General features: G+C 44.1%; 1 protein-coding gene across 1 annotated transcript in view; it reads right to left on the bottom strand.

The window, feature by feature from the left end:
* The window catches only part of fgf18 (fibroblast growth factor 18), a 148,305-nt gene extending 124,808 nt beyond the window's left edge, over nucleotides 1-23,497 (bottom strand). Inside the window, exons 1-2 of the mRNA XM_062958039.1 lie at nucleotides 22,573-23,497; nucleotides 22,320-22,356 (exon numbers count right to left, since the gene is read on the bottom strand). Of these exons, the coding sequence (XP_062814109.1) occupies nucleotides 22,320-22,356; nucleotides 22,573-22,607 (72 nt within the window). The 5' untranslated portion in view covers nucleotides 22,608-23,497. The remainder of the gene's footprint in view (nucleotides 1-22,319; nucleotides 22,357-22,572) is intronic.
* Between the last annotated feature and the right edge of the window lie 2,915 nt (nucleotides 23,498-26,412).

Below are 26,412 nucleotides of genomic sequence, written 5' to 3'. Positions count from 1 at the left end.
CAGAACATACTATAGGTATGTACAAAACTATGTTATCTGTTTATGACAAATGTATAGTATGCTTTCAATTGGCCCACAAAGCAATTTAAAGAGAGGATTGGCGGGCGGGGGGGGGGGGGGGGAGAGTTGAACTAAAACTGATGAAACCTTCCAGCAAGCAAAGAAAGTAATGAACTGGACAAGTGGGCTGGGCTGGAAGATAATCTGCATTAAGTTTACAGCTACCAACAGGCATGGTTTTAGATTAATTTTTCTGATGATTGTCAACTTGCTATGCTTTAATAGCATTATCAATAGCACACTATGCATTCAGGATGTGAAGAAGAAGCAGGTCAGCACAAATCTAGCTAGTCTGACTCCTCCAGCTTTGCTTTGTTGTTGCTGTGCAGCCCTGGACATGCCCCCCCCCCCCATACGCCACCTCCACTGCCGCCACGCTCCTTTCACCCTTGTTCTTTAAAGGCCTGGCAAGCTTAAAGGCCGGCAATCCCTGCTTTCAGGTTGGACTTGTGTTGCGCTGCACTCCACTAAACCCAATCGGAGACTTCACACTGCTGATTTGCGGCAGCTACAAAGCCCTATTGTGGGCTCATTTGTTCCACTGTAAACACACGCCTGATAAACATTGTCATGGTTCCTGGCGGACCAGGTGCAACGCAAATGCCGCCCGGCTACCGGCCTACCTGACTGGGTCTCCCTCTCAATGAATGCGGGAGGAGATCGGATATCTAAAGAAACTGCAGACTGTCTGGGGCTGCCAAACCACTTCCTTATTGGCATTCAATGGCATCACCTTAGGATGGAGAGGCACATAAAAGGAAAGAGGAAGGGCCCGGCTTAGGCTGTCATGGTCTGAGTATTTTTCTTTGTGAGAGTTCCTTCCAGTGATCAGAGTCTGGGTGAAGGTGGGGGGTCAGGGAAGGGGGCGGCATACTTTTCGTCCTTGTTCAGGAAGGGGGCTCCCCGTTTTCAGGATGCCAGAAGCAAATCCTACTTTTGCTTCTATTATGCGAGCTGTACTTTTATTTTTCCCACGTTCAAAACAGTCCTCCTCGGCAAGTGCCCAGCACCTCTTTTGACTATTTCACCAGGAAAAGCTCTAATGTGCTCATTTATAGGAATATGAAGTCAATTAACTTCAATCAACAAGTGAAGAACCAGATAGGAAAAAAACTAAAGACAATTAGTGGACAACTTTGGAGGAGTGAGGAAAAAAATAAATAGGGGGGCTTTTAGACTTCTTCGATTCACATTAAGCATAGAGCTCTTTAAAAACAGAGCCTGGGCCTTCCTATCCCAAGAAGAAATTTCTGTAGAATTAGATTTGTTGTTGTTTATTCGTTCAGTCGCTTATGACTCTTCGTGACCTCATGGATCAGCCCATATCTAGAATTAGATATGTTACAGTTAATGAAGATTTGTGGTGATCAACATGAACATGCACAGTTTCTGTTGTCAGGCTCCTAGGACAACTTCCTATGCAGCAAGAAATGACTGTTCTAAAATCTTCTTCTTTTGTTTCAACCATATTTGCCCCATATATTCATAGAAACATTTGATTTTTAAAAAAAACATTTCCAGGAGTCATCTCTTGTTGTAGCAAAAAAAAAAAAAAAAACAACGACAACAACAACAACAACAATTCAAAACCAAGAACAGTATGGCACCTTAAAGGCTAATTTATTATGGTATTAACCTGACTGAAGTAGAGTCCATTTCATCAGATATTTATTAACTTTTTACAAGATTTTTTAAAACCACAATGACAATGACAGGTATATCTTCTGTTCCTAAATGACTGAGTGGCCCTAAAATTGGTTCAAAATTTTGCATTTAAAATAGGTATTTCCTAGAAAAGCCTGATTTGGCGACTACTGTATATACAATCCTTACCCTTACATCTAAAAGTGCTTCTGTGGTATTTTATTCTGATGAAATGAATGGTAGGGGAACAGAGTGGAAGTTGTGAGTTGCAAGGAACATTATGAGAATCATTTGATTTCTAGTCCCATTGAATTAAGTTGGTCTAATGTTAAGACAAGACACAGAATGGAGGCAAATTCCTGTAATAGGTGTCCCTAAGAAAGGGGCAGTCAGCCTCACACAAGACAGAGACAGCCTGGATCTCAACAGAGGTTACTTTACTGCTGCTAATGGTTTTTAAATGTTATTGCCTGTCCATTTACTAGCCCCACATCACCAAGAAGGTCTCTGTCTGCACTGAAATTCCTCTAGATTAGCGTTTCTCAACCTGGGGTTGAGGACCCCTAGGGAGGTCGTGAGAGGGCTTCAGAGGGGTCACCAAAGACTATCAGAAAACACATATTTCTGATGGTCTTAGGCAACCCTTTTGGCAGACAAGGCTGAAGATCTCTCTGTCTGCCTTTTGGCCCAATTCTATTGTTGGTGGGGTTCAAGGGGCTCTTTGATTATAGGTGAACTGTAAATCCCAGCAACTACAACTCCCAAATGTCAAAGTCTATTTTCCCCAAACTCCACCAGTGTTCACATTTGGGCATATTGAGTATTTGTGCCAAGTTTGGTCCAGTTCCATCAATTTTTGAGTCCACAGTGCTCTCTGTATATAGGTGAACTACAACTCCCAAACTCAAGGTCAATGCCCACCAAACCCTTCCAGTATTTTCTGTTGGTCATGGGAGTTGTGTGTGCCAAGTTTGGTTCAATTCCATCATTGGTTGAGTTCAGAATACTCTTTGATTGTAGGTGAACTATAAATCCCAGCAACTACAACTCCCAAATGGCAAAATCAATCCCCCCCCCCCCAACCCCACCAGTATTCAAATTTTGGCGTATTGGGTATTTGTGCCAAATGTGGTCCAGTGAATGAAAATACATCCTGCATATCAGATATTTACATTATGATTCATAACAGTAGCAAAATTATAGTTATGAAGTAGCAATGAAAATAATTTTATGGCTGCTCTAGATCTTCTTAATTGACAACAGAAGACCATCTCAGGCAAAATGTAGGCCATTCACTCCTAACATCATAACATCTGACATATAATGGCAGATTGGTTTTCAACGCTATAACAAGATGACTTTTTAAAATCTACCATTTCAAGCTCTGGGAAGCAGAGTGAGAGGGGGATTTGGTACTTTCATATAGTTTGAAAATGAGGAGACAGAAAGAAGAGATGGGAACCACTCACGGAATATTGGGGAAGGAATCTGTTATTGCTTGAGCACAAATAACAATTCCCATTGCTGGGAAATACCACCAAATATCTCTATATCTGCAAAAGCAGCTGGAAGTGTTCAAGGCACCTGTAATTCCTTCTTGCAACAGTGGCAGTGAAGGGTAGTTGTAATCTGCTCTGGATTTTAATCCAAATGTAAAAGGCTGTCCACAATGCCAAGGCTTTGGGAGGTAAGGGTTCAGCACTTTGGATAGCTCCTTTAAACCCATGCTAAACCTTGGGATAGATTCACTGTCCCACTGACACGGGAGTCACTACTAGCTGCTACTAAATCAGTGGTTGTCAACCTGTGGGTCCCCAGGTCTACAGCTCCCAGAAATCCCAGCCAGTTTACCAGCGGTTAGGATTTCTGGGAATTGAAGGCCAAACATCTGGGGACCCACAGGTAGAGAACCACTGCACTAAATGGAAGCTCCTTACATTGTAATGGACACCGTTCCAGAGGTTTCCAGACTATCAGTAATGACTTTTCTCAAAGGATAGTGGAGCTGTAGAAGGACAAAGGCCAAACTTGACCTCTAAGCTCCTGCTGTGTTCTTTGTGCTGTTAGCCAAAGATTATGAACTATAGGGAGATATGAAGCAAGAACACATGAAATAGGATCATCTTGCCATCAGCCATGGGAAGAATCACTCAGTTCTCTCTCCCGGTCCTTGACAAGAAATTACCACCGTATGACCATTAAGACCAACTGTTCAAATGAAGAAGGGGAAATTAAAGCTCTGATTCTTAAGATTCAACTAGCTGTGAGGCTGAACAAGCCACTGCCTTTTTCTAAACAACAGTCATGGAGGATTAACCTGGATCAGGGCCATAGGACTGAAACAGGAGAAGGAAAATTTTATTTAGGCAGGTACACTGCCAGGTAATTACACAGGCATGTAATCTGGTCTGCTTCCAAAGGGAGGTCTGACTTGTTCAGTGTTAGCTATTGTGTCTTACAGTTGTGGTTTGGGGTTTTTTTTATTCATTTGGTTTTGTGCTATGTTTTGATTTCAATGTGGTTTTTGATCTGCATTTTATTTTTGTTAGCTACCTTGAGTTCATGGAACCAGTTTGGGTAGTGGTCTGAGAGTTGGACTATAGCTCTGGATAATAGAATCATAGGGTTGGAAGAGACCTCATGGGCCATCCAGTCCAACCCCCTGCCAAGAAGCAGGAAATCGCATTCAAAGCACCGCTGACAGATGGCCATCCAGCCTCTGCTTAAAAGCTTCCAAAGAAGCTCCAGGGCAGAGAGTTCCATTGCCGAACAGCTCTCACAATGAGGAAGTTCTTCCTGATGGTCAGGTGAAATCTCCTTTCCTGTAGTTTAAAGCAATTGTTCCGCATCCTAGTCTCCAGGGCAGCAGGAAACAACCTTGCTTTAATAGGTTTCAAAGCTCCATTCAGCCATAGAAAGTCACTGGACGTCCTGGAGGTAGTCACATGCTCTTCAAAAATCCCAATAAACTTTAGGTCCACCATAAGTCAGAAATAACCCGAAGACGCACAAAGCAGCAACAACCTTGAGCTCCTTTCATGACCACAAGGTAGAGCATATATTAAATTATGCACAACATTTTCTCATTGCAAACCATTACCCCAAGTGGGAATGATGCCATCATCACGATGTTAAGCTGCAGCTATCATGGCTAAGACTACTTGACACTGAAGTCCGAAATATCTGAAAGTCTGAATGAGTCTGTGATGCTGGTGAGATCAAGAGAAAGCCTGTCTCCAAGGATCTTAAAATCTGGTATAGTGGTTTGAGCATTGGACTACATCTCTAAAGTCCAGGGTTTGAATTCCCATTCAGCAATGAAAATATACTGGGTGACCTTGGGCAAATCACACCCCCTCAGTCTCAAAGGAAAGCAAAGGCCAAGCCCCCATGAATAAGAACAACATGTGATAGGGCCACCTTATGGTCGCCATAAGTTAAAAACAAAGGCACATGACCAAGGCTCATTCAGGGAGAAACAATCTTTCACACAGTCTGGAGCCAAGCTTGATAGGTAATCTCCAGCACCTTGAATTGTGCCCAGAAATGAATGGATAGTCAGTGAGCCAGCCCTGCTTAGAATTCTGCCACAGCATTTTGAACCTCCTGAAGTTTTCAGTACTGAAAAGAAATGGAGACATGGTATTCATCCTTGGATATATTTGTTATGCAAGATGGGCCTATTAAATACCCAGTCATTAAAATTTTAAACTTCTAAGGATTTCCAAATCCAGAAACCTTCTTGGGTGATCTAAATTAAACCACGTATGCTTAATATCAAAAGAAGTGGGGAAAAACTAGATGCAAGTCTGAATCTGCATCCCTCTCTTATTGATAGCAACCAATTAAACACAGTTGTGATCACTTGAGCTTTCTCCTTTATCATGCTTAACTCATCATACCCAAGGCTCAACAGTTTTAAAAATAGAAAATATTCCAGAATATAGCTTTGGTACCTTCTGTTTTGCTTATTCAGCATTTTAATGGTCTACAATTAAATAGAGACTTACCTGGGAACAAATCCCAATGAAAGAAGTTAGCCAAGCTACATGTCCTCCAGCTATCCCAATCTAACAAGGACAGCCCTACTAAAGCATCTGTCTTCCCATTTTTTCAGTAGCTTTGAAAATGTCTCAGTTTCTTCTTCTCTCACTTACCATCTTCATCTTCAACTTACTTTTGTTGCTGCAAACTGAATTCAAAGTGCACAAGCGAGAGGGGGAATGTTGCTTTTCCCAGTAGGCTCAGGCAAAAGCAGCCTCTCCTAATCTGTGTGTTCTTCCTCATCAATGACTTCTGCCATCTTGGCCACACTCTGATGTCCCAGTCTTCATCTATGAAATGTTGGAGGGTATAGGCTTACCTCTAGCTAGGCATGCATACAATGGCACTGCATGTTTCTCCATAGTTAATTTTTTTAAAAGTATAAATACATCTGTATTGATCTCAATTTGATTCCTAGCAAAAGAATACAATGCCCTGCTTTGTCTTGTCCATGGGCAGTTGAAGCTTATTTCAATACTGGCAATGAGGTAGCTCTTTCCTTCACTTGGTGTTGTGTGCCTGCAAACCATTTCTGACTTCTGGTGACCCTAAGGTGAACCTATCACAGGTTTTTCTAGAGCTGAGAGCTGTAGTCCCCCTTGGGGTAGAGAAAGGCAGGATATAAATAAGGTATATAAATAAATAAATATGACTTGCCCAAGGTGACCCAGTGGTTTTCCACAGCCAAGAAGGGAATCAAATCCTGATCCCTAAGTCTCAAACCACTATGCCACTTTGGTTCTCATACCCGCCACCATTTCACATATGAAAACCATTACATGTGGCCAAGCAATGTAAGAGTGTATTAAATATCTGGCCAAAATTATTGATAATGAAGAATGCACAAGCTAGGACAGACTGCAGCAGTTTCCTTTTGCCTGAACCCTCATGAAAGAGCAAGATTTCACCTCTTCTCCTCTCACTACTGCTGAGTTAATTGAGTATATACAATTTTTACACTTTGAACTAGTTTGCAACAATTGAAGTAAGTTGAGAACAAAGAGGGAAAGTGGGAAAAGGTCGAGAAACTGAGACATTTGAATATGAGTTGAAAAGTGAGATAATTGAGGATTAATCCTGACTGCTTTGCCTAGTTAGAGGGAAGGTATGCAAGGTCTAGGAATCCAAGATGTTGATATAGAATATACAGGTCTGTCCTGCAACTCAGAGGAATATATGGAAAGTTGATAGGAAACAGTCTGAAAGCTGATGCTGCTGCCTCCTGAATCAGCTACCAGAAGCAGTTATGTCCCTCGACCTAATAGCAGGGCCAACCCTGATACAATCCCAAAACACATCCACAACTATTGCTTGGTGCCTTTATCTTACCATTTAATTTGCTAAGTTGTGGGGAAAGCCTGAACCGTAACTTCATTACCATTTGATTGCTACAACATAATAGGACAATATATCATGTTGGGTCTCAGTCGAGACAGAAAATCAGGATAAATATTAACAACAACAACAATAACAACAACAACAACAACAACAACAACACATAAGTAAATATCCATAGTGTAAGGTCAGTATTCTCAATAAGAGTGAAATAATACAACCACCATGTAACATTTTGGACAGATACTTACACTAAACAATTGCATTGCCTGATACTGGCCCGTGTGCACAATCTATGCCCTGTGGGACCATTTTGCTGGAGCTATTATCATAACAAATTTCCATATTCTTCAGCCTCTTTGTTGCCCCATTAGTTCATGCATGTTGCCATCTGAGATCTTAAAAATCCTCTAATAGAACTGTATTATATAATATCATTGTAATACAGTCTATTTATGTTGCATGCTTCTGTGTTTTCGTTCATTGTCTTAAAATTTGAAATTTCATATTTAGTAGTAACCAGATGTTGTTGTTGTTCTGTGCCTTCAAAAGGTTTTCAATTTATGGCAGCCCTAAGGAATTTTTTTCACAGTTTTTTGGCCAGATCTGTTCGGAGTTTATCATTGGAGTCCTCTAAGGCTGAAATAATGTGACTTGTCCAAGGTCATCCAATGGGTTTTCAGGGAAAAGTGGAGATTTGAACTCTTGTCTCCAGTCATACTCCAATGCTCAAGCAAATACACCATACCAGCAATCAACAAGATCTCTAACATGCCTTATTCTTTTAATTATTTTGTTTTGATATACAGAATCTGTCCCAAGTAAATGTGGGGGAGACATATCACACATTTTAGAGTCAGAGCTGTGAACCCCTCCCCCCCCCAAAAAAAAGAAAAAAGAAAAAAAGAAAGAAACTGCAGCTTTATAAATTTTACATGGTGGATAGAAGATGCTGGGAATGTAGTGCAAACCCGTGACTTCCCTAAGCGCTGCAGTGTAATGCTGAATTTTTCCTTTATCTCCTCCTGTAATGAAACACCTCTCTGTTCATTCCTGTTGTAACCTACAATACAACTCTTGACTGCAAAATATTTTGTGAAACTTCTTTACTTTTGTTTTCAAGCATGTTATGAAGGTGCCTTAAGAACACAGGGAGATGCTTTTTACTGAGTCAGGCAGACTCATGGTCCCTTAAGATCAATCCCATATATGATTGTGTCAAATGTAAAAATACCTTCTGCTGTTCAATTTAGTCTTTATTTCCCTTGAAAGGTTCTAATAATAGCAAGTGTTGTGTTACATGATTCATGTGGTCTTACTAGGCAATTGAAACTGAACGAGTGAAATTACAAACAGATTTCTAAAGGATGAACCTTCATTCCCACCCACACTTGTTGCCTAAATATTACGTTTAAATGTTCCTTATCCTGTCCACAATGCTGTGCTCTTTTCTAGGTTGCCCTTGCATTTCTTACAACATAATCACCCTTACCTCCTTCAAATCCTTTCAAAACAAATTTATTTGGTTTACCAGCTTTTGATCCTGAAATATATGATAATAAATAAATTATTATTCCTCTGACTATGCTATGAAAGTAGGTAAAGGTAAAGGTTTTCCCCTGACATTAAGTCTAGTCGTGTCTTACTCTGGGGGTTGGTGCTCATCTCCATTTCTAAGTCGAAGAGCCGATGGTGTCCATAGACACCTCCAAGGTTATGTGGCCGGCATGACTTCATGGAGCGCCGTTACCTTCCCACTGGAGTTGTACTTATTGATCTACTCACATTTGCATGTTTTCAAACTGCTAGGTTGACAGAAGCTGGGGCTAACAGCGGGAGCTCAGCCTGCTCCCCAGATTTGAACTGCCGACCTTTTGGTCAGCAAGTTCAGCAGCTCAGCAGTTTAACCTACTGCGCATCCAGGGTAATTTCACACAAACACACATTTATGTGGGTTGGACACTGCCTTATTATTATTAGCAATAAACTAATCTAAGTCTGGTTGATAAATTAGTGAAAACATACAAGTAACAATCCTGAGGAGCTGGATTTACTATTAAAATGGTTTAAATCTAGCAGTCAGTTTCTCCAAGAATCAATAACATTTTAGGAGTGGTGCAAATATGTAGCTGGAACTGCCATGAGTAGCAGTGCAAATAACTGGAACTGCCATGAGAGGAAAAGTCGCAACGTCCTTGAATTCAGCCTCGTAAGAAGAGAACCTCCAACAGGAAAAAGTGATAGTTACCTAGTAACATACCACTAGATATTTCACATAGTAACTCACATAGATGGATGGAAAATTTGTAGTGTACTCCTATATGTGTTTGCAGAAAAGTAAACCCAACTGACATACTTTAAAATGTATACAGTCAGTCCTTTCTATCAACAGATTCTGTATCCATGGATTCAACTATCCACAGCCAGAAAGTATACCAAAAATCAAAAGCAAAAAGCAAACCTTGATTTTGCCACCTGGTATAGGTGATATCATTGTATCTAAACATATTTGAGCATGCAAGTGGGGCCACAGTAGCTCAATGGTTTAAACCACTATCTGGAGGAAATCTGTTGACCGGAGGGTTGGCAGTTCAAAGCTGCGAGTCAGGGTGAGCCCTAACTTCTGTCAACCTAGTAGTTCAGAAGCATGCAATGCAAGTAGATCAATAAGTACCACCTCGGCGGGAAGGTAAAAGGTCACCCTGTGCAGATATGCAAAACATACCAGCAACAGATCAGAGATATCTATGGATAGCAGGCTCCAGGACATGGAAAAATGGGACAAGAGCACACCCCATGGCCAGAAGTTGAGCATCACCTCCAGATGCCAGAAATGAAAAGCGGGGTGGGGGGGGGGGGGGGGGAGAGACTGTTACCTCCATCTAGGTGTTGTATGTCATTGTGTAAAAGGCATTGAATGTTTACTTTATATGTGTTCTGTAATCCGCTCTGTGTCACTCTGAGGAGATAGAGCGGAATATAAATAAAGTGTATTTATTATCATGCATGGGTTTGGGTATCCATGGAAGATCCTGGAATCAAACCCCAGTGAACACCAAGAATTCACTGCACAAGATTGAAGTCTTAGAACCTCATAAGACAGGCAGGGGTAAAACGGGGGACAGCAGAGGAAAGTGAGGCTCTGTTCCCTCCCATTGGGATTTGTCTTCTTTCTTCTGACACCATTTCCCCATCTTTCCCCACTACCTTTTCACCTTCTTCAATGAGGAGTTGGGTAAACATCTGACTCCTCCGGGGGCACTCTGGGCTCTGTTTCTCTCCACTGATGAAAGGGAGCTCCATGGAGTCCCACCAGAAGTTGCCCGTAGTCATGTGACAGTCTCCATGGGACTCCATTGTGGCAGCAGAGAGAAGTGGGGATAAGACTCTCCTCTCTGTGTGTGTCTGATGACATCCTTAGTTTCTGTCACAGTTTAGCCTCAGTTTATAATTTCAATGCTAGATTCTGGACTTTTTAGAATATATCAATATATTGAAAGAAACTGATTATTATTATTAATCTTTATTTATACCCTGCTTTTTGTCTCTACAAAAAGACTCAAAGCGGCTTCTTTCAAAACATTGAAAAGAAAATATTTATTTTATTTATTTATTTCCTTCATTTCTAACCTGCCCTTCTCACCTGAAGGGACTCAGGGCGGCTCACAATCTGGCAAAATTCTATGCCAATATACAATACAAGAAGATAAAACATAAGCAATTAAAACAATTGAATAATTTAACAAAATACAATAAATATATTTAAAACCATACACTATAATATCAAGACAAACAATTAACAGTGGATCCCCCAATGGCGCAGTGGGTTAAACCCTTGTGCTGGCAGGACTGGTGACTTGAAGGTTTGAATCCAACCTGAGGAGAGAGCGGGTGAGCTCCCTCTATAAGCTCCAGCTCCATGCGGGAACATGAAAGAAGCCTCCTGCAAGGATGGTAAAAACATTAAAAACATCCTGCCGTCCCCTGGGCAACATCCTTGTAGACAGCCAATTCTCTCACACCAGAAGCAACTTGCAGTTTCTCGAGTTGCTCCTGACACACACAAAAATTAAGAGTGTTAATGATTCCTAAAGAAGCTATGGCTGGAAATGATGGCAGAAATGATTGGGAATGATGAGGAAGGCTGCATTAAATGTTAGGTGCACATTTTGCCAAATGGAAGAAGCTGCCTTGTTTGTAAAATGAGGATGGAAAGGAGGAGGAGAGAGATGGGAGAAAATATCTATATCATAATAGTATTGGAGGCTCATGTTCTATGGGTCCTATCACACTACACTTTAAAGGGATATTATTCCACTTTAACTGCCATGACAACATTGCACAGAATTGCTGGAATTTGCAGTTTAGGGAGTCCAGCCTAAATAACCAGCAAGAGAGCTCACAGGCATTACTAAACTACAAACTCTAGAATGCCACAGAACACAACCATAGTATTTAAATAATAGTGTTATAACAATGTAATGTGATAAGATCCATTATATGTTTCTGTAAGATATCATCATGTATTCATGAATGGGTTTCTTTCAAATAATATTTTGAACTTTCTTCAAATAGAAAACTAAGAATAGGGAGCACAATTATTATGGAATAACAGTGCTATAACAGTATAATGTGTTGGGGTGCATTCTGTGCTCACTGCAGCAAAAGCATGACATTCAAAAGAACATGAACTGTCTCTTTCGGGGTACCTTGTAAAGATGTACAAAGTGATGCCCCACACAGAGCAAGTGACTGCAGAGGAATTATTCATAATGGGAATGGGGGTCATAAAGTGCAAGAAGTTGGCAGCAGGAACAACAGAGATAGATTTATTGCTGTCTGTAGGCTTGTAGTGCAAAAACCTCATTCCAGATGTTTCACTTTGGTCTAGTTCTCTGTGAGATGGATTCGTTTAATTCTGGACTGTACCACCAGGCAGAAGAGAGAAGCCTTTATGGCCAAATGTGTCCCTCCTTATAAAAAAAATCCATGCAGATTTTTTAAAAAGCCAAGATGCCACAGGAAGGATAGTTCTAAGCAAACCTGGCCTGAATTGGCTGTGCCTGTACAATAGAGACAGATAATTATGAGATAAAATATATTACAGATGTAGCCTAGACTCCTGGATTTGGCCATCTTGCTCCCTACTCTTCTTTTTGTATCTGGAAAAAAATTCAAAATATTATTTGCAAAGAAAAAAAATCATGCACACATACCTAATGGTATGTTAGAGCAATGAAGGGGTCTATGGATCCAGAAGTCATGTGCAATCTGAAATGGGATGGGTGTGTTTCCCCATCGGTACATAATATCAGAACCAGATAACTTGTCTGGTCTCCTGCTGAACTTGCAATTTAACATTTTGCATGTGTCTCTGAATCTCCAAGGGATTAGGAATATCTAGGTCTTTAACAACTTAACTGAACAATGCATCTGCCAATTCTTTCCAGAGAAGATTTCAGCTTATGTCACATTCATATGGACACTTCGTTTTTTAGAAAATACTGATCAGTTTGTTTCTAGAGGGTTTTTCTTTCTTATTTTGCTGGTGGGGATCTCTCAGAGCAGAGTTTCATTTAGATTCAAGACACATTTCACTGGTAGAGGTGGGATAGGCAGGAAACAATGGTGAGTCCTCCCAACCTCTCAGCACTGTCTCCTCCATTATTCTGCTCCAACCTTCCAGAGCAGATTTTCAAAGGACATGTGGGACCATAGAGTGGAACTGGTCAAGATCAAATCCCCTTCCACACTTCATACAGTTGAAACATTTCCCTGAATCAAAAGCCTCACTGAGTATTTTTTGCTAGAGCCAGGCAATGAATTTTTCTACACAATAAACACAAATCTTTACAATAAAAATACACAATGTAATGAGCAAGGTTCTTCTCTCACATACAAGACAGACAGTGCTTTTGGATTTGGCGCAACTAGAGCTCCTGATTATGCCATCTATCTAGACTGGGAATATCTCCAGCAAAAGCAAGAAACGTCTCCAGGCAAAAGATTACCGAAAATCAAAATGGGCAAGTTTTGGGCACACTTGATGCAGCTGGATTCATTCTCTCAACAGCAATAGTCAACCAGCAGTGCCAGTGGGAAGAGCTGATGGGATCTGAAGTCCAAGAACATCGGGCGAACCATGCATTGCTTCCCTCTAATGTAAATGATCCTTCACACACTTCACCCATATCCACAATTAAAACATGAAGCAAGAGAGCAAATGGAGCTAGATCAAACCAACAGAGCAATCTTTCACAGTGTATCTCTGAAAGCAACTCTTCACTCTTGAAAATATTCATTCTTGGAATAATTTTACAGAATATGACCTTTTTTTTTGGTCCACCTCCATATGAAGAAATCCCAGTAGATGCAGGAACATAAGCTGATCTTTGCTTGCGCCTTCTCTTCACTCGGTCCAGCATGCAGCTGTTCTCATAGACCAAGCTTTCAAGTTGGCTAGCTCAGCAATCATAGTTTTCATTGCTCTTTTTGTGAACATCCCAAATTGCTCACTTGAGCTTTGCAAGAACTGCTGCAGTTGCTCCGAAGAGTCAAAGCATAGGCAATGCATGCTCAGAGTAACCCATCTGACTCTACACAGGTAAGTAAACAAGACTTGGACCATCTCAGGTGGAAGACAATATTTTCTTAGGCTAACCTTTTCCATAGATTCACCCATGAGAATATCCAGCTTCAACAATACCATCAACAGATTTCCTCCAAGTTTGCATAACATTCATGCCACATAATCATTCGGCTCTTCACACTACACGGTTATAGTGCTGTTATTACACTATAATTGCCATGGATCTATGTTATAGAAACTGGGGGTTTGTAATTTAGGGTGCAACATATAAACGTTTTGGTCAGGGAGCTCCCCTAGCACCTCACCTATTTATTTATTTATTTATTTATTTATTTATTTATTTATTGTGTCAGGGGCGACTTGAGAAACTGCAAGTTGCTTTTGGTGTGAGAGAATTGGGCGTCTGCAAGGATGTTGCCCAGGACCTCACCAAACTATAACCCTAAGCTATCATAGGATGCAGCTATGGAAGTTAAAGTGAAATAATAGTGCTGCAATTTTGTAATGTGAAAGGTGCCACTATCTCCATCCCTCACTCAAATGTATTATTCAAGACTCACAGACTGGAAAAGCGTGGAATTGCCCCTGCTTATAAATGTACAGAAAAGAATGGCGGTTCCAAGTTTGTTCACCCTGTATTGTATGTTTTTTTAATTGTCTCTTTAGCAGCCTAGCCAGCCTGAAAATTGAGCTATTGCTTTCTCCTTGACTCCTCTAAAACATATGATTTTCCAGCGTGCATCTTGCCTTCTGGAGTCTGTGTTTCTCCTGGCCTCTCAGCCCTCCTTGAGCATTTCCATAGCCTTCATAAAATGTGGTGACCAAAACCAAACGCCATACTCCAGCTGAGACCTAACTACTGCCAAGTGAAGTAGTACTGTTCATTCTCAAATCCACCCCCAAAGGACATTTCTAGGGATCTGGCACTAGATTCAAAAGTTTGTATGAGACTGATGGGAGAGGGAAAAAATCAAGTGATTTAAAAAACAAAAAATGAAACAAGTAGATGTCTGGAAGAGAGTCCAGACACTTAATTTTCCCCAGCCCAACAAATCATCAAAGGTTTTGGCACTGTAACTGTGATTTTATGGTTAGATCACCTGATGTCAGAGCAGTTTCAGCCAACAGAAACAGAATACAGCCCCCCATCGAACCATCGAACTTTGCAGTCCCAATTCGGGAGCGCAGTATGCCAAAGAACAAATAGGGGATGGGTTCCATCCAACATCCCCACCTCACCCCCTCCTCAGTAAATCTGCTCCAGAGGATCGCCTGACCCTCCGGTGTAGAGTTTGGAGACACAGATGGGGCTTCAAGGAGCAGACCGAATCCCACCCACAACATCTCTTGTGTTGGCAGATGGGCACTGATACAGTGTGCCTCTATGCAGCACAACTGATATAGAAAAGAGAAAGATGTCTTGCAAGCCTGCCCACTCCCCCTTGATTTAAGCATGTCTATGCTTTCAGCTAACATGAGGAACAGTTGAGAGAATGGCAGCAAGGCGTAAATGTGTGGTATATGTCTATCCTCAGTGACAACAAAATATCTAATTTCAGGTTTAGAGGCACGTCATGTCAAGTCTGCACCCAAGAAAGCTAAGCTAATGAGATCTAGGACTGATAAACCAAACAACCTTGGAGGAAACAAGGAATGATGAATTCATATGCTCAGTACCATCCTGCAGCAAGCAAGTCTACTTCTAGGGAGCAGCTCTAAACTTATGTGGCTTTGCACTGCAGAAATGCACCTAGTGTTCGTTCATTCATCTTTCTCTCTTTGCCCTTCATATCATACCAAAAAAACTCAAAATTACATAAACACAACATGACTCACAATAGTACTATGGGGGTGCTTAAGTAAGAGATGGTGAGCAGCCAAGATGTTTGATGGCTAGAAGGGGATTTGAACCTAAATTTCTTCAATCCTAATCTAATAATCTGTCCCCGATCCTCCTTATCTGGGTTTCACATACTACACCACTATAGTACTATAATTCCACTTCAATGGCCACAGTTACATCCTATGAAATTCTGGGGATCAAAGGGATATAAGGCTGAAGATCCTAAAAAGACCTCCAAGAGAGTCAAAAAAGATCTTCAGATCATGAGGGGGGGGGAGAGAGGTGTACCTAGATGTTTTATATTTTTATGTTTTAATATCTTGATGTTAATGGTTTTAAATTGTATTTATATATTGATTGTTTCTATTGATTTTTGTTATGTTTTATTTGATTTGTATAATGTGGCACTGAATTTTTGCCTAAGTGTATGTTGTACGCCGCTCTGAGTCCCCTGCGGGGTGAGAAGAGCGGGATAGAAATGAAGTAAATAATAATAATAATAATAATAATAATAATAATAATAAATGCTCCTCTCTCAATTTGTTATCTCAGAAATCCTCATGACAGGGAGTTAAAGTGGAATCATAGCACTATATCTGTGTGTGTAAATGAGGCCCTGGCTCCCTACTTCTGGTTTGCAATAGCTATCATGTCCAAGTGATTGGGACTACAGACCAATATATTTATTGGACATCAGGTTGGGAAACCTCAAGCTGGCTCCCAGCTATGCCCCCAAAATTCATATTCCTAAGCATCGCTTTTGCACTCACTCCTTTCTTAAAACCTCCAGTCTGAGATCCAGAGATGCTAGTCATGTTTCCCTCTAACCGACCCATTCAGAGTACAATTTCATACAATGCTGCTGTCATCACAGTTGGCACCATCATCTACTAACGGCCAGACATTGTCTTCATGCCCTGGCTTGTGTGCTCCTCGGTCAGGAATATGGAAATATAAGACACTGTTTTATACTGTGTCAGACCATTGTTCCACCTAACCCAGTATTTTCCACTCTGACCAGCAGCAGCCCTAAAGAATTTTTCCCAGTCCTCCCGGATGAACCCTGGAGGTCTTCTATCCAAGTAATAACTCAGCCATTCTCAGCTTAGCCTCCAAACTCAGGAGAGATCAGGTGTGTTTGGATTGGTGCAGGGAGTGAGGGAACATTCACTCCACCACTTTACAAGCAGAAATAACTGAATTGAAGGTAACCATGAGCCATTGTGTGGCATAGTGGTTTGGCCGTTGGACTGGACAGTGGTTCTCAACCTGTGGGTCCCCAGGTGTTTTGTCCGACAACTCCAAGAAATCCCAGCCAGTTTACCAGCTGTTAGGATTTCTGGGAGTTGAAGGCCAAAACATCTGGGGACCCATAGGTTGAGAACCACTGGACTAGGACTTTAGGAGAACTGAGTTTGAGTCACCACTCATCTATGGAAATCCGCAGTCGGACCCTGGGCGTATCAGACTCCCCCATCATTCTCCTAGTTATGTTCTAAATATAAATCATAACTAAGTTTCTCCATTGTTATTTTTAAAAATATAGTCAGTAATCACTGGGCCCAATCCATTGCGTTTGTACTCATTTTCCATTCGTTTCAATGTGGCTGTACAGAGGAAAAGAATTCCCAGCAGACTCGGCTTACTGTAATTTGTTCCTTTCAGATATTTAGTCAAAATAGGGAGGGTGATCCATGAGTTAAAACTGAAATAATCCCAGCCATGATAAACATTGCATCGACCAACTGATGCCAAAACTCTAACTCGCTGGAAAATTAAGTTTAGCTTCCAGCCAACAAACCACCACGTAACATGCAATCTGCGGGCTAAAATTCTCCAAGTTATTATTATTTACCTTCGCTATCCTGATCATTACCGTTTTGGTGGGAAGAGGCTCCGAGAACCGAATCCAATCAATGGATCCACAGACCTTTTGTGCCAATACGGCACACAGGCCTTGGAAGCAAAAACAACAGTTTCCTTTGCCCTGAATAAATAGTGAGCCTAAAGGATGCTTAAAATTAATGTCAGGTCACCAAAGGCTAACTCCTACCCAAACCAATCATTAAAATCAACATCCTCTAATCCTCCCCTCTCTCTCCATTCAAGCCCCAAAGATGTAATCCAGCCTGAATCAGTCCAGACGCAGCCCTGTGCAAAGGGGCCAATCAAAACTTCCAAGGTTTGCACCTTTTCATCTTCCTATTAAGACTGTGTGCATGGATTTGAGGGTCCCTGGCTGGGGCTCATCAATGTTTGGGCTCAGAATAAGACCCATAATGGTGGGGCTCCTGTTTAAAGATTTGCCAGCAAACTAGAAGAATGAGAACAAACCATCTCTCACATATCAGTAATCTGATTGATTGATTGATTGATTGACTGACTGACTGACTGTCTTCAAGCCCCCCTCCAATGAGAACCAATGAGGAAATGACATTTATAACCCAGGAACAAAAATTGTGTTGCATAGTGTATTCCTCCCAGAAAAGTGGAGGCATAATTGTTAACATGAAATCAGATGCAACCATATCTGATATTTTCTTGGATGGTGTGTCCCTGCATGGCAGGGGGCTGAACTGGATGGCTCTGGTAGAAGCATAGAACCATAGAGTTGGAAGAGACCTCATGGGCCATCCGGTCCAACCCCCTGCCAAGAAACAGGAAAATCGCATTCGAAGCACCCCCGACAGATGGCCATCCAGCCTCTGTTTAAAAGCCTCCAAAGAAGGAGCCTCTACCACACTTCAGGGCAGAGAGTTCCACTGCTGAATAACTCTCACAATGAAGAAATTCTTCCTAATGTTCAGGTGGAATCTCCTTTCCTGAAGTTTGAAGCCATTGTTCCGCATCCTAGTCTCCAGGGCAGCAGAAAACAAGCTTGCTCCCTCCTCCCTATGACTTCCCCTTACATATTGATACATGGCCCTCATCATGTCTCTTCTCAGCCTTCTCTTCTGCAGGCTAAACATGCCCAGTTCTTTAAGCCACTCTTCATAGGGCTTGTCCTCCAGACCCTTGATCATTTTAGTCACCCTCCTCTGGACACATTCCAGCTTGTCAACATTTCCCTTCAACTGCGGTGCCCAGAATTGGACAAAGTATTCCAGGTGTGGTCTGACCAAGGCAGAATAGAGGGGGAGCATGACTTCCCTGGATCTATACACTAGACTCCTATTGATGCAGACCAAAATCCATTGACTTTTTTAGCTGCTGCATCACATTGTTGGCACAAATGTCCACTAGGACTCCAAAATCTTTTCCACACTTACTGCCAGGCATCATCCCCCATTCTGTGTCTTTGCATTTCATTTTTTCTGCCTAAGTGGAGTAACTTGCATTTGTTCCTGCTGAAGTTCACTTTGTTAGTTTTGGCCCATCTCTATAATCAGTGGTCCGTGGACCTCCAGTGATCCGCAAGAACTAAAATATGGTCCACAGCCTCACCATTACTACTAGGGATAATAACACAACCCAACAAAAAAAATGTGTTGGTGTCTTCATTTTTAGGCCTGTTCCTGGTATTATTTGGGGTGCTGATTCAGAAAATAGCATTGGCTAGACCACATCAGCTCTAGATTATTAAATATGGTTTTCTGTGGGCGAGGAGATGGCGACTACTGGATGGTATATGTTCGGTATCGGAAACCAGAGCTGATGTGATCTATCCAATGCAATTTTCCGAATCAGCACGCCAAATAACCAAACTGCATGGTTCTATAGTAGGCATGGGCAAACTTGGGCCCTCCAGGTGTTTTGGACTTCAACTCCCACAATTCCTAACAGCCTACCGGCTGTTAGGAATTGTGGGAGTTGAAGTCCAAAACACCTGGAGGGCCCAAGTTTACCCATGCCTGTTCTATGGTGTGAATGACTATGAAGTCCCATCACCCCCAGTCTGAGTGGTTGAATCAGTGGGGCCTGGGGGTGAGGCGCCAATCTTAGGAAGGGAAGCAGAGGAAGCGTTGGAAGGAGGAGAGAGGAGGGCGAGGCAGGGCTCCTCCTGCCGGCTCTTCTTCTTCCCTGCCGAGCCAGCCCTGCTGTCAGATCTCCTGGCTGCAGAATGTTGCATAATCAGCACTAAAGGAAAGTATGGTTCCAATAGCAGGGAAGTACAGAAAGTATCCCCTCTCTCTCTCGCTCTCTCTCTTTCCTGCTTCTTCTTCCTTCTTTTATTGCTTTGGAAAGCCGGAGAGTTCCAACTACACAAAGGTTCCAACTGCCAACAACGTCCCCAGTTTTACTTGAAAGTGAGAGATCAGGTTTTTAGCAAGTGCTTTACAGGCAAGCGGCCAAAAAGGTGTTTTGTTTGATTCCTGGTTCCCTAAAGCAACCGAGGGATAGGAGAAGGGTTTGGTGATAAAGGTGAGGATGGGGGAGGAGGTGGGGAAATCAGAAATCACCCCCAAGGAAAAAAAAGAAAGAAAAGAGAAAGCGGGGCTGTCCTTCTTTCCCTTTTCCTCCTCCTCCTCCTCCTCCGCGGCGAGCAAACGCCTTCTCCTTCCAACCGCAGAGTAATTTACAGCTGAAGAGAGAGTCGGAGTGCGCTCGCTTTCTCTCTCTCTCTCTCTCTCTCTCCCTCCCTCGCCTGCCTTCTTTCCCCGAGTCCCCGCTCCTTGTTGTTTTTTCCTACTGGATCCTTTCAAGGAAGGGAGGGGAGGGGAGGGAGAGGGCTCCCTCGCTGGGCCAGGCGTTTTGGGGAGAGTCTGGCTTGCGGCGCGGCTCCGGTTTCAGAGGCTTTAATCCGTTTGTACAGGATCCCGTTCCTGCCCGATGTGCAAGAACCGCAGCAGCAACGCTGGCAAACAGGTGCATTCCGGGAGGGAGGGAGGAGGGAGGGAATGAGGAGACTGGCGCTGCCGTCCAAAGGAGGAGGAGGAAGGGGAAGAGGAGAGGAAGAAGAAGGGGAAGAAGAGAAGGAGGAGATGAAGAGGAAGCTGAAGGGGAAGAGGAACAAGAAGAGGAGGAGGAAGAAGAAGGGGAAGGGGAAGAAGATGAGGAACAAGAGGAGGAGGAGAGGAAGAAGGAGAGGAAGAGGCGGAAGAGGAGGGGAAGAGGAAGAACAAGAGAAGGGGGAGGTGGAAGAGAAGACGGAAAAGAATAAGAGTTGAAAGAAGAAAAAGAGGAGGAGGAAAAAGAGGAAGAAGAGAAAGGGAAGAAGAAGGGGAAGGGGAACCAGAGAAGGGGGTGAAATGGGAGGAAGGGAAGAAGGAAAGGAACAAGAGAAGGAGAAGGAACAAGGAGAGGAGGAAGTGAAGGAGAAGAGGAAGAGGCGGGGGAGGGAGAAGAGGAAGAAGAACAAGTGAAGGAAGAGATGGAAGAGATGAAGAAAAAGAGTCAGAGTTGAAGGAAGAAGAAAAAGAGCAGATAAAGAAGTTCAGCAGGAGGGAGGGGGAGGAGGAAGAAAAAGAGGAAGGAGGAGCAGGGAAAGGGGAAGAGGAAGGTGAGGAAGAGGAACAAGAAGAGGAAGGGGGAGGAGTGGAAGAAGGGAAACAAGAGAAGGAGGAACAAGAAGAGGAGAGGAAGAAGAAGGGGAAGAGCAACAAGAGGAGGAGGAGGTGGAAGCGAGGAAAGAAAAGAGTAAGGGTTGAAGGAAGAAGAAAAAGAGGAGATAAAGAAGAAGTGAAGCAGGAGAGAGAGGAATAGGAGAAAGAGGAAGAAAATGAAGATGAAAAGGGGCAGCAAGAGGAGGAATAGGAGGAGGAGGAGGAGGAGGAGGGGAGGCTCTTTTCCAAGCGGCAGCGGCCGGACACAGCCTGGCAGGAGTGCTTCAGCCCAGGCAGGGTCTCCCAACCAAACTCCGGTGGGAAGGCGGCCCACACACAAAAAAACAACCGAGCCAGACGCACACGCACGCCCACTCGCAGAAACAAAAAGGGGGGAGGGAAGGAACACGGGGCTCAAGCCCCCCTTCCACCGCCGATGCCGCCGCACCTGCTCTGCCAAAGGGCCCGCTCTCCCGACGCACGTGGGAATGGACACGGGTCCCGAGTCGGCGCCAGTCCCCCCACCCCATACATACATCCCTCCCGCCGCTTCGCCTTCTTCTTATTTTTAACCAAAAGAGAGAGAGAGAAAGTTCAAGTCATGGAAAATAATGTGATCAGCTCCACCCAAGACCACGCCACCCGTTTTTTAACCCACGCCTGGGACGCTCCGAGGTGGCAAAGTGGGAAGCGGCCCCTTTCCTTTGGATCTGGAGGGAGAAGGGTCGTGGCGTGGAAGAGGGTTTCTCTGGAGAGAGAGAGGCAGAGAGATGGCCAACTCGGATCTTTGCACACTTTTCTTCCAGGTTGGGGGGCTTGGGTTTTATTTTTCCGTGTCAGGAGCGACTAGAGAAACTGCAAGTCGCTTCTGGTGTGAGAGAATTGGCCGTCTGCAAGGACGTTTCCCATGGATGTTCTACCATCCTGTGGGAGGCTTCTCTCATGTCCCCGCATGGAGCTGGAGCTGAAAGTGGTCAAAGAGCCAAGATGCCCATTTAATTCTCTTTCTGTGTGTGTTTGTGAAGGCCCCTCCACACAGCCCTATATCCCAGAAGATCAAGGCAAGAAATCCCGCAATATCTGCCTTGAACTGGGCTAGCTGAGTCCACCCTGCCATGTATTCCAGTTCAGAGCAGATACTGTGGGATTTCCTGCCTTGATATTCTGGGATATCGGACTGTGTGGCGGCAAGTGCATCCATCCCCACCTCGCCAACTTCTCCCTCCAGGGCCATGCCAAGTGGCCAACTCCTTTCTCCCCCAAAGTCATCCCGGTTGGGGTTCAAGAGAGGGCGGAGAGGAGGCTGCGGAAGGTCCCTTACCTGTACCTGGAGGCACAGCAGCAGGAGGCGCAAACACCTGGGGAGGGACGAGAAGAAAGAGAGGAAGGGGTTGATCAGAAAGTGAGAAGGCACCGCTCAAGTTCCCCCAGAGCCGGCTTTGGTTGGGTTGGGTTCTCTTTCTCCTTCTGGCGGGGACAGACCAGACAGCCTCCCCCCCCCCCACCCTAAAATGACCCTTCCCAAAGCCCTGTCCCACCCAAAGGCACCCCAAAGCCCTGTCTTTTCCACTCACAGGCAAGTGCAGGCGGAGAGCAAAGAGTAATACATCGCGGAGGAGGCGAAGGAGGAGAAGGAGGGGGCGGCGGTCAAGTGGCTCCCGGTCAACGGAGTCAGATCCCCGACCGCAGCTTTGCCATGACGAGGAAGAAGAGGAGGAAGAGGAGGAGGAGGCGGCGGAGGAGGAGGAGGAGTGCCCAAGCCTGGCAGCGCCGTCCGCTCCGAAGAGATCCCGCGTCGTGGCGCCGAGCCGGAGCAGCGAAGGCAGCGGCGGAGAAGTTGAGCGGTGCCTGCCTGCCTTGCCTCCTCCGAGTGACTCCCTTAGACATCAGCTCGCCTCTTTCTCCCCCCTTTCCTCCTCCTCCTCCTCCTCCTCCTCTGTGCCTCGCTCTGTCTGTCTGTCTCCCTGTCTGTCTCTGGGCAGAGGAGGAGGAGGAGGAGAAGGTGCTGCTAGTGCTGCTGCTGCTGCTGCTGGATGGTCAGGAACTTCCCATCACCGGCCACAACAGCCCCCTCCTCCTCTTCCTCCTCTTCCTCCTCCTCCTCTTCTCCCCCTTCCAAGCCTATTCTCTGCTCAGAGGAGACGCGGTACTGCCGCAGCTAAGGTTGGCCAGGAGGCTTCTTTCCAAGCTGGTCCCCGCTCCTGTTTTCTCTCTCTTTCTCTCTTTTTGTGTCCAAAGGACTTACAGCCGGGGCAGTGCCACCCACCTCTCCCCCCAGGTGGCTTGGAGAAGGGCAACCTGCAGAGAGGAGGCAAGGAGAGCCTCCTTCCTTCTTTCCGCTTTCCCTCCCTCTTCTTTTCTCTCTCTCTCATAGAATCCTAGAGTTGGAAGTCCAACCCCTGCCAAGAAGCAGGAAAATCGCATTCAAAGCACCCCTCACAAATGGCCATTCAGCCTCTGCTTAGAAGCCTCCAAAGAAGGAGCCGCCACCACACTCCGGGGCAGAGAGTTCCACTGCTGAACAACTCTCACAGAACAACACTCTGAAAACAGAGGAATTCCCCATATGAATCAATCAGGGGCAGCTAACACCTCCGAACAAAGGATTCCCCCAGGCAGGAAGAAGCCAGGCCATGAAGCTGGCAAGACCATTAATGCTAATCAAGGTGATTAATTATGACATTCACACTGGCTTCCAACAGACAAGAGTTCTTTCTCCCACCCTGGACTTTCCACAGACAGAACCATAGCCAGAAAAAAAATTTGGGGGGGGGGGGGTAAACATTTTTGTAGCAAATCATGAAAATTAGTTCCATAACACAAAATCAATCAGGGGCAGCTAACACCTCCGAACAAAGGATTCCCCCAGGCAGAAGGAAGCCAGGCCATGAAGCTGGCAAGGCAATTAATGCTAATCAAGGTGATTAATTACGACACTCATACTGGCTTCCAACAGACGAAAGTTCTTTCTCCCACCCTGGACTTTCCACAGACAGGACCATAGCCAGAAAAAAATGGGGGGAGGGGTTAAACCTTTTTGTAGCAAATCATGAAAATTAGTTCCATAACACAAAATAATTTAGAAATCAGGCTCCATCAATAAACTGCAGTGGATACTCAAGACAGATAAACTTCAGTGGACACTGGACACCCATGGGGATTTGGTTAATCAGTTAAATTTCATGAGTAAACCAGGTTTTTTTTTAAATGAGGGGAGGGTCTGAACCCCTTACTGCCCCCTCCCCCTTGGCTACAGCCCTGTCCACAGATATATAAACCCCCCTTGCTTAGTTTTCCAAGGGTACCTCACAACTTCTGAGGATGCCTGCCATAGATGTGAGAGAAAGGTCAGGATATAATGCTTCTGCAACATAGCCATACAGCCCAGAAAATTCACAACAACTCAGCTTTCACAGTTAAGAAGTTCTTCCAAATGTTCAGGTGGAATCTCCCTTCCTGTCCTTCGATGCCATTGTTCCACGTCCTAGTCTCCAGGGCAGCAGAAAACAAGCTTGCTCCCTCCTCCCTATGACTTCCCCCCACATATTGATACATGGCCCTCATCATGTCTCCTCTCAGCCTTCTCTTCTGCAGGCTAAACATGCCCAGCTCCTTAAGCCGCTCCTCTTAGGGCTTGCTCTCCAGACCCTTGATCATTTTAGTCGCCCTCCTCTGGACACCTTCTAGCTTGTCAACATCTCCCTTGAATTGCGGCGCCCAGATTTGGACACAGTGTGATTCCAGGTGTGGTCTGACCAAGGAAGAATAGAGGGGCAGCATGACTTCCCTGGATCTAGACACTAACTCCTATTTCTGCAGGCCAAAATCCCATTGGCTTTTTTAGCCACTGCATCACATTGTTGGCTCATGTTTAATTTGTTCACGAGGACTCAAAGATCTTTTTCACACATACCCTGCCTCCCTCCCATTCAACATCCTTCCCTGGGCATCCTAGGCCTTGGAAGGCAGGGACCCAAGGCTGGAATCCTACCACAATCGCTTTGCCAAAGGGACAACCCGCTGGCATTTTTGGGTCCCAGAAAGGGAGCCTAGAAGAGAGAAAGGAGGAGAGACAGCCAAGGCAGGAGGAGAGTGGGGCTCCCACAATGCGAAGTGGCAGTCTAGCCCTCTCCCAACCCGCCCCCAATCCCTGGAGGAGGCCAAAAGAGAGGGACCACAGCCCTTTCAAGACTGCACAATTCATAGAATCACAGAAGAGTTGGAAGACATCCCAAGGGCTATCCAGTCCAGCCCCCTGCCAGGCTGGGACAATCCATTCCAAGCAATCTAATCTCGACATCCAGCCTCCAGAGAAAGAGACTCTTTGACACAGATGATGATGATGATGATGATGATGATGATGATGATAAATAAAAACTATTTATATTCCGCCCTCTCTCCCCAAGGGGACTCTATTTATTTATTTATTTATTTATTTCACATACCATATATACTCTAGTATAAGCCGACCCAAATATAAGCCAAGGTACCTAATTTTACCACAAAAGAAATGGGGAAGCTTATTGACTTGAGTATAAGATGAGGGTGGGAAATGCAGCAGCTACTGTTAAATTTCAAAAATAAAAATAGATACCTATACAATTACATTGGGGCCCCTGGTGGCACAGTGCGTTAAAGCACTGAGCTGCTGAACTTGCGGACCAAAAGGTACCAGGTTCAAATCCCGGGAGCGGAATGAGCGCCCACTGTTAGCTCCAGCTCCTGCCAACCTAGCAGTTGGAAAATATGCAAAATGTGAGTAGATCAATAGGTACTGCTCCGGCGGGAAGGTAACGGCACTCCATGCAGTCATGCCGGCCACATGACCTTGGAGGTGTCTACCGACAACGCCGGCTCTTCGGCTTAGAAATGGAGATGAGCACAAACCCCCAGAGTCGGTCATGAATTTAACGTCAGGGGAAAACCTTTACCTTTTATACAATTACATTAATTGAGACATCAGTAGGTTAAATGATTTTGAATATTTACACACAACTGTAATTTAAGATAATAAGACTTTAATAAGAAAAGACTGTCCAACTCTGATTACCTATATATTTGAGTATAAACTGACCCAAATATAAGCCGGGCAGGACCCTCACTCGAGTATAAGCCAAGGGGGGGCTTTTTCAGCCCTAAAAAGGACTGAAAAACTTGGTTTATACTCAGGTATATACGGTATTTGTATCTCGCCCTTCTCACCCAGAAAGGGGAGTCATGGCAGGGAGAAATTCAATGCCAATACATATAAATATAACAATAAACAAATACTGTACAATTAAAATCCATACAATTAAACATTAATTATTAAAACATCAATTAAAATCACACAATCCAGATCATAGTCCAAGGCCTGTCCAATTGTCAACACCATTAATCCATTATCGTTACTGCACTGTTTACTGTTGAATGCT

Source organism: Anolis carolinensis, chromosome 1 (assembly GCF_035594765.1).
Source record: "Anolis carolinensis isolate JA03-04 chromosome 1, rAnoCar3.1.pri, whole genome shotgun sequence".
Taxonomy (NCBI): domain Eukaryota; kingdom Metazoa; phylum Chordata; class Lepidosauria; order Squamata; family Dactyloidae; genus Anolis; species Anolis carolinensis.
The sequence above is the reverse complement of the archived record's forward strand: the minus strand, read 5'-3'. Positions and strand labels throughout refer to the sequence as shown.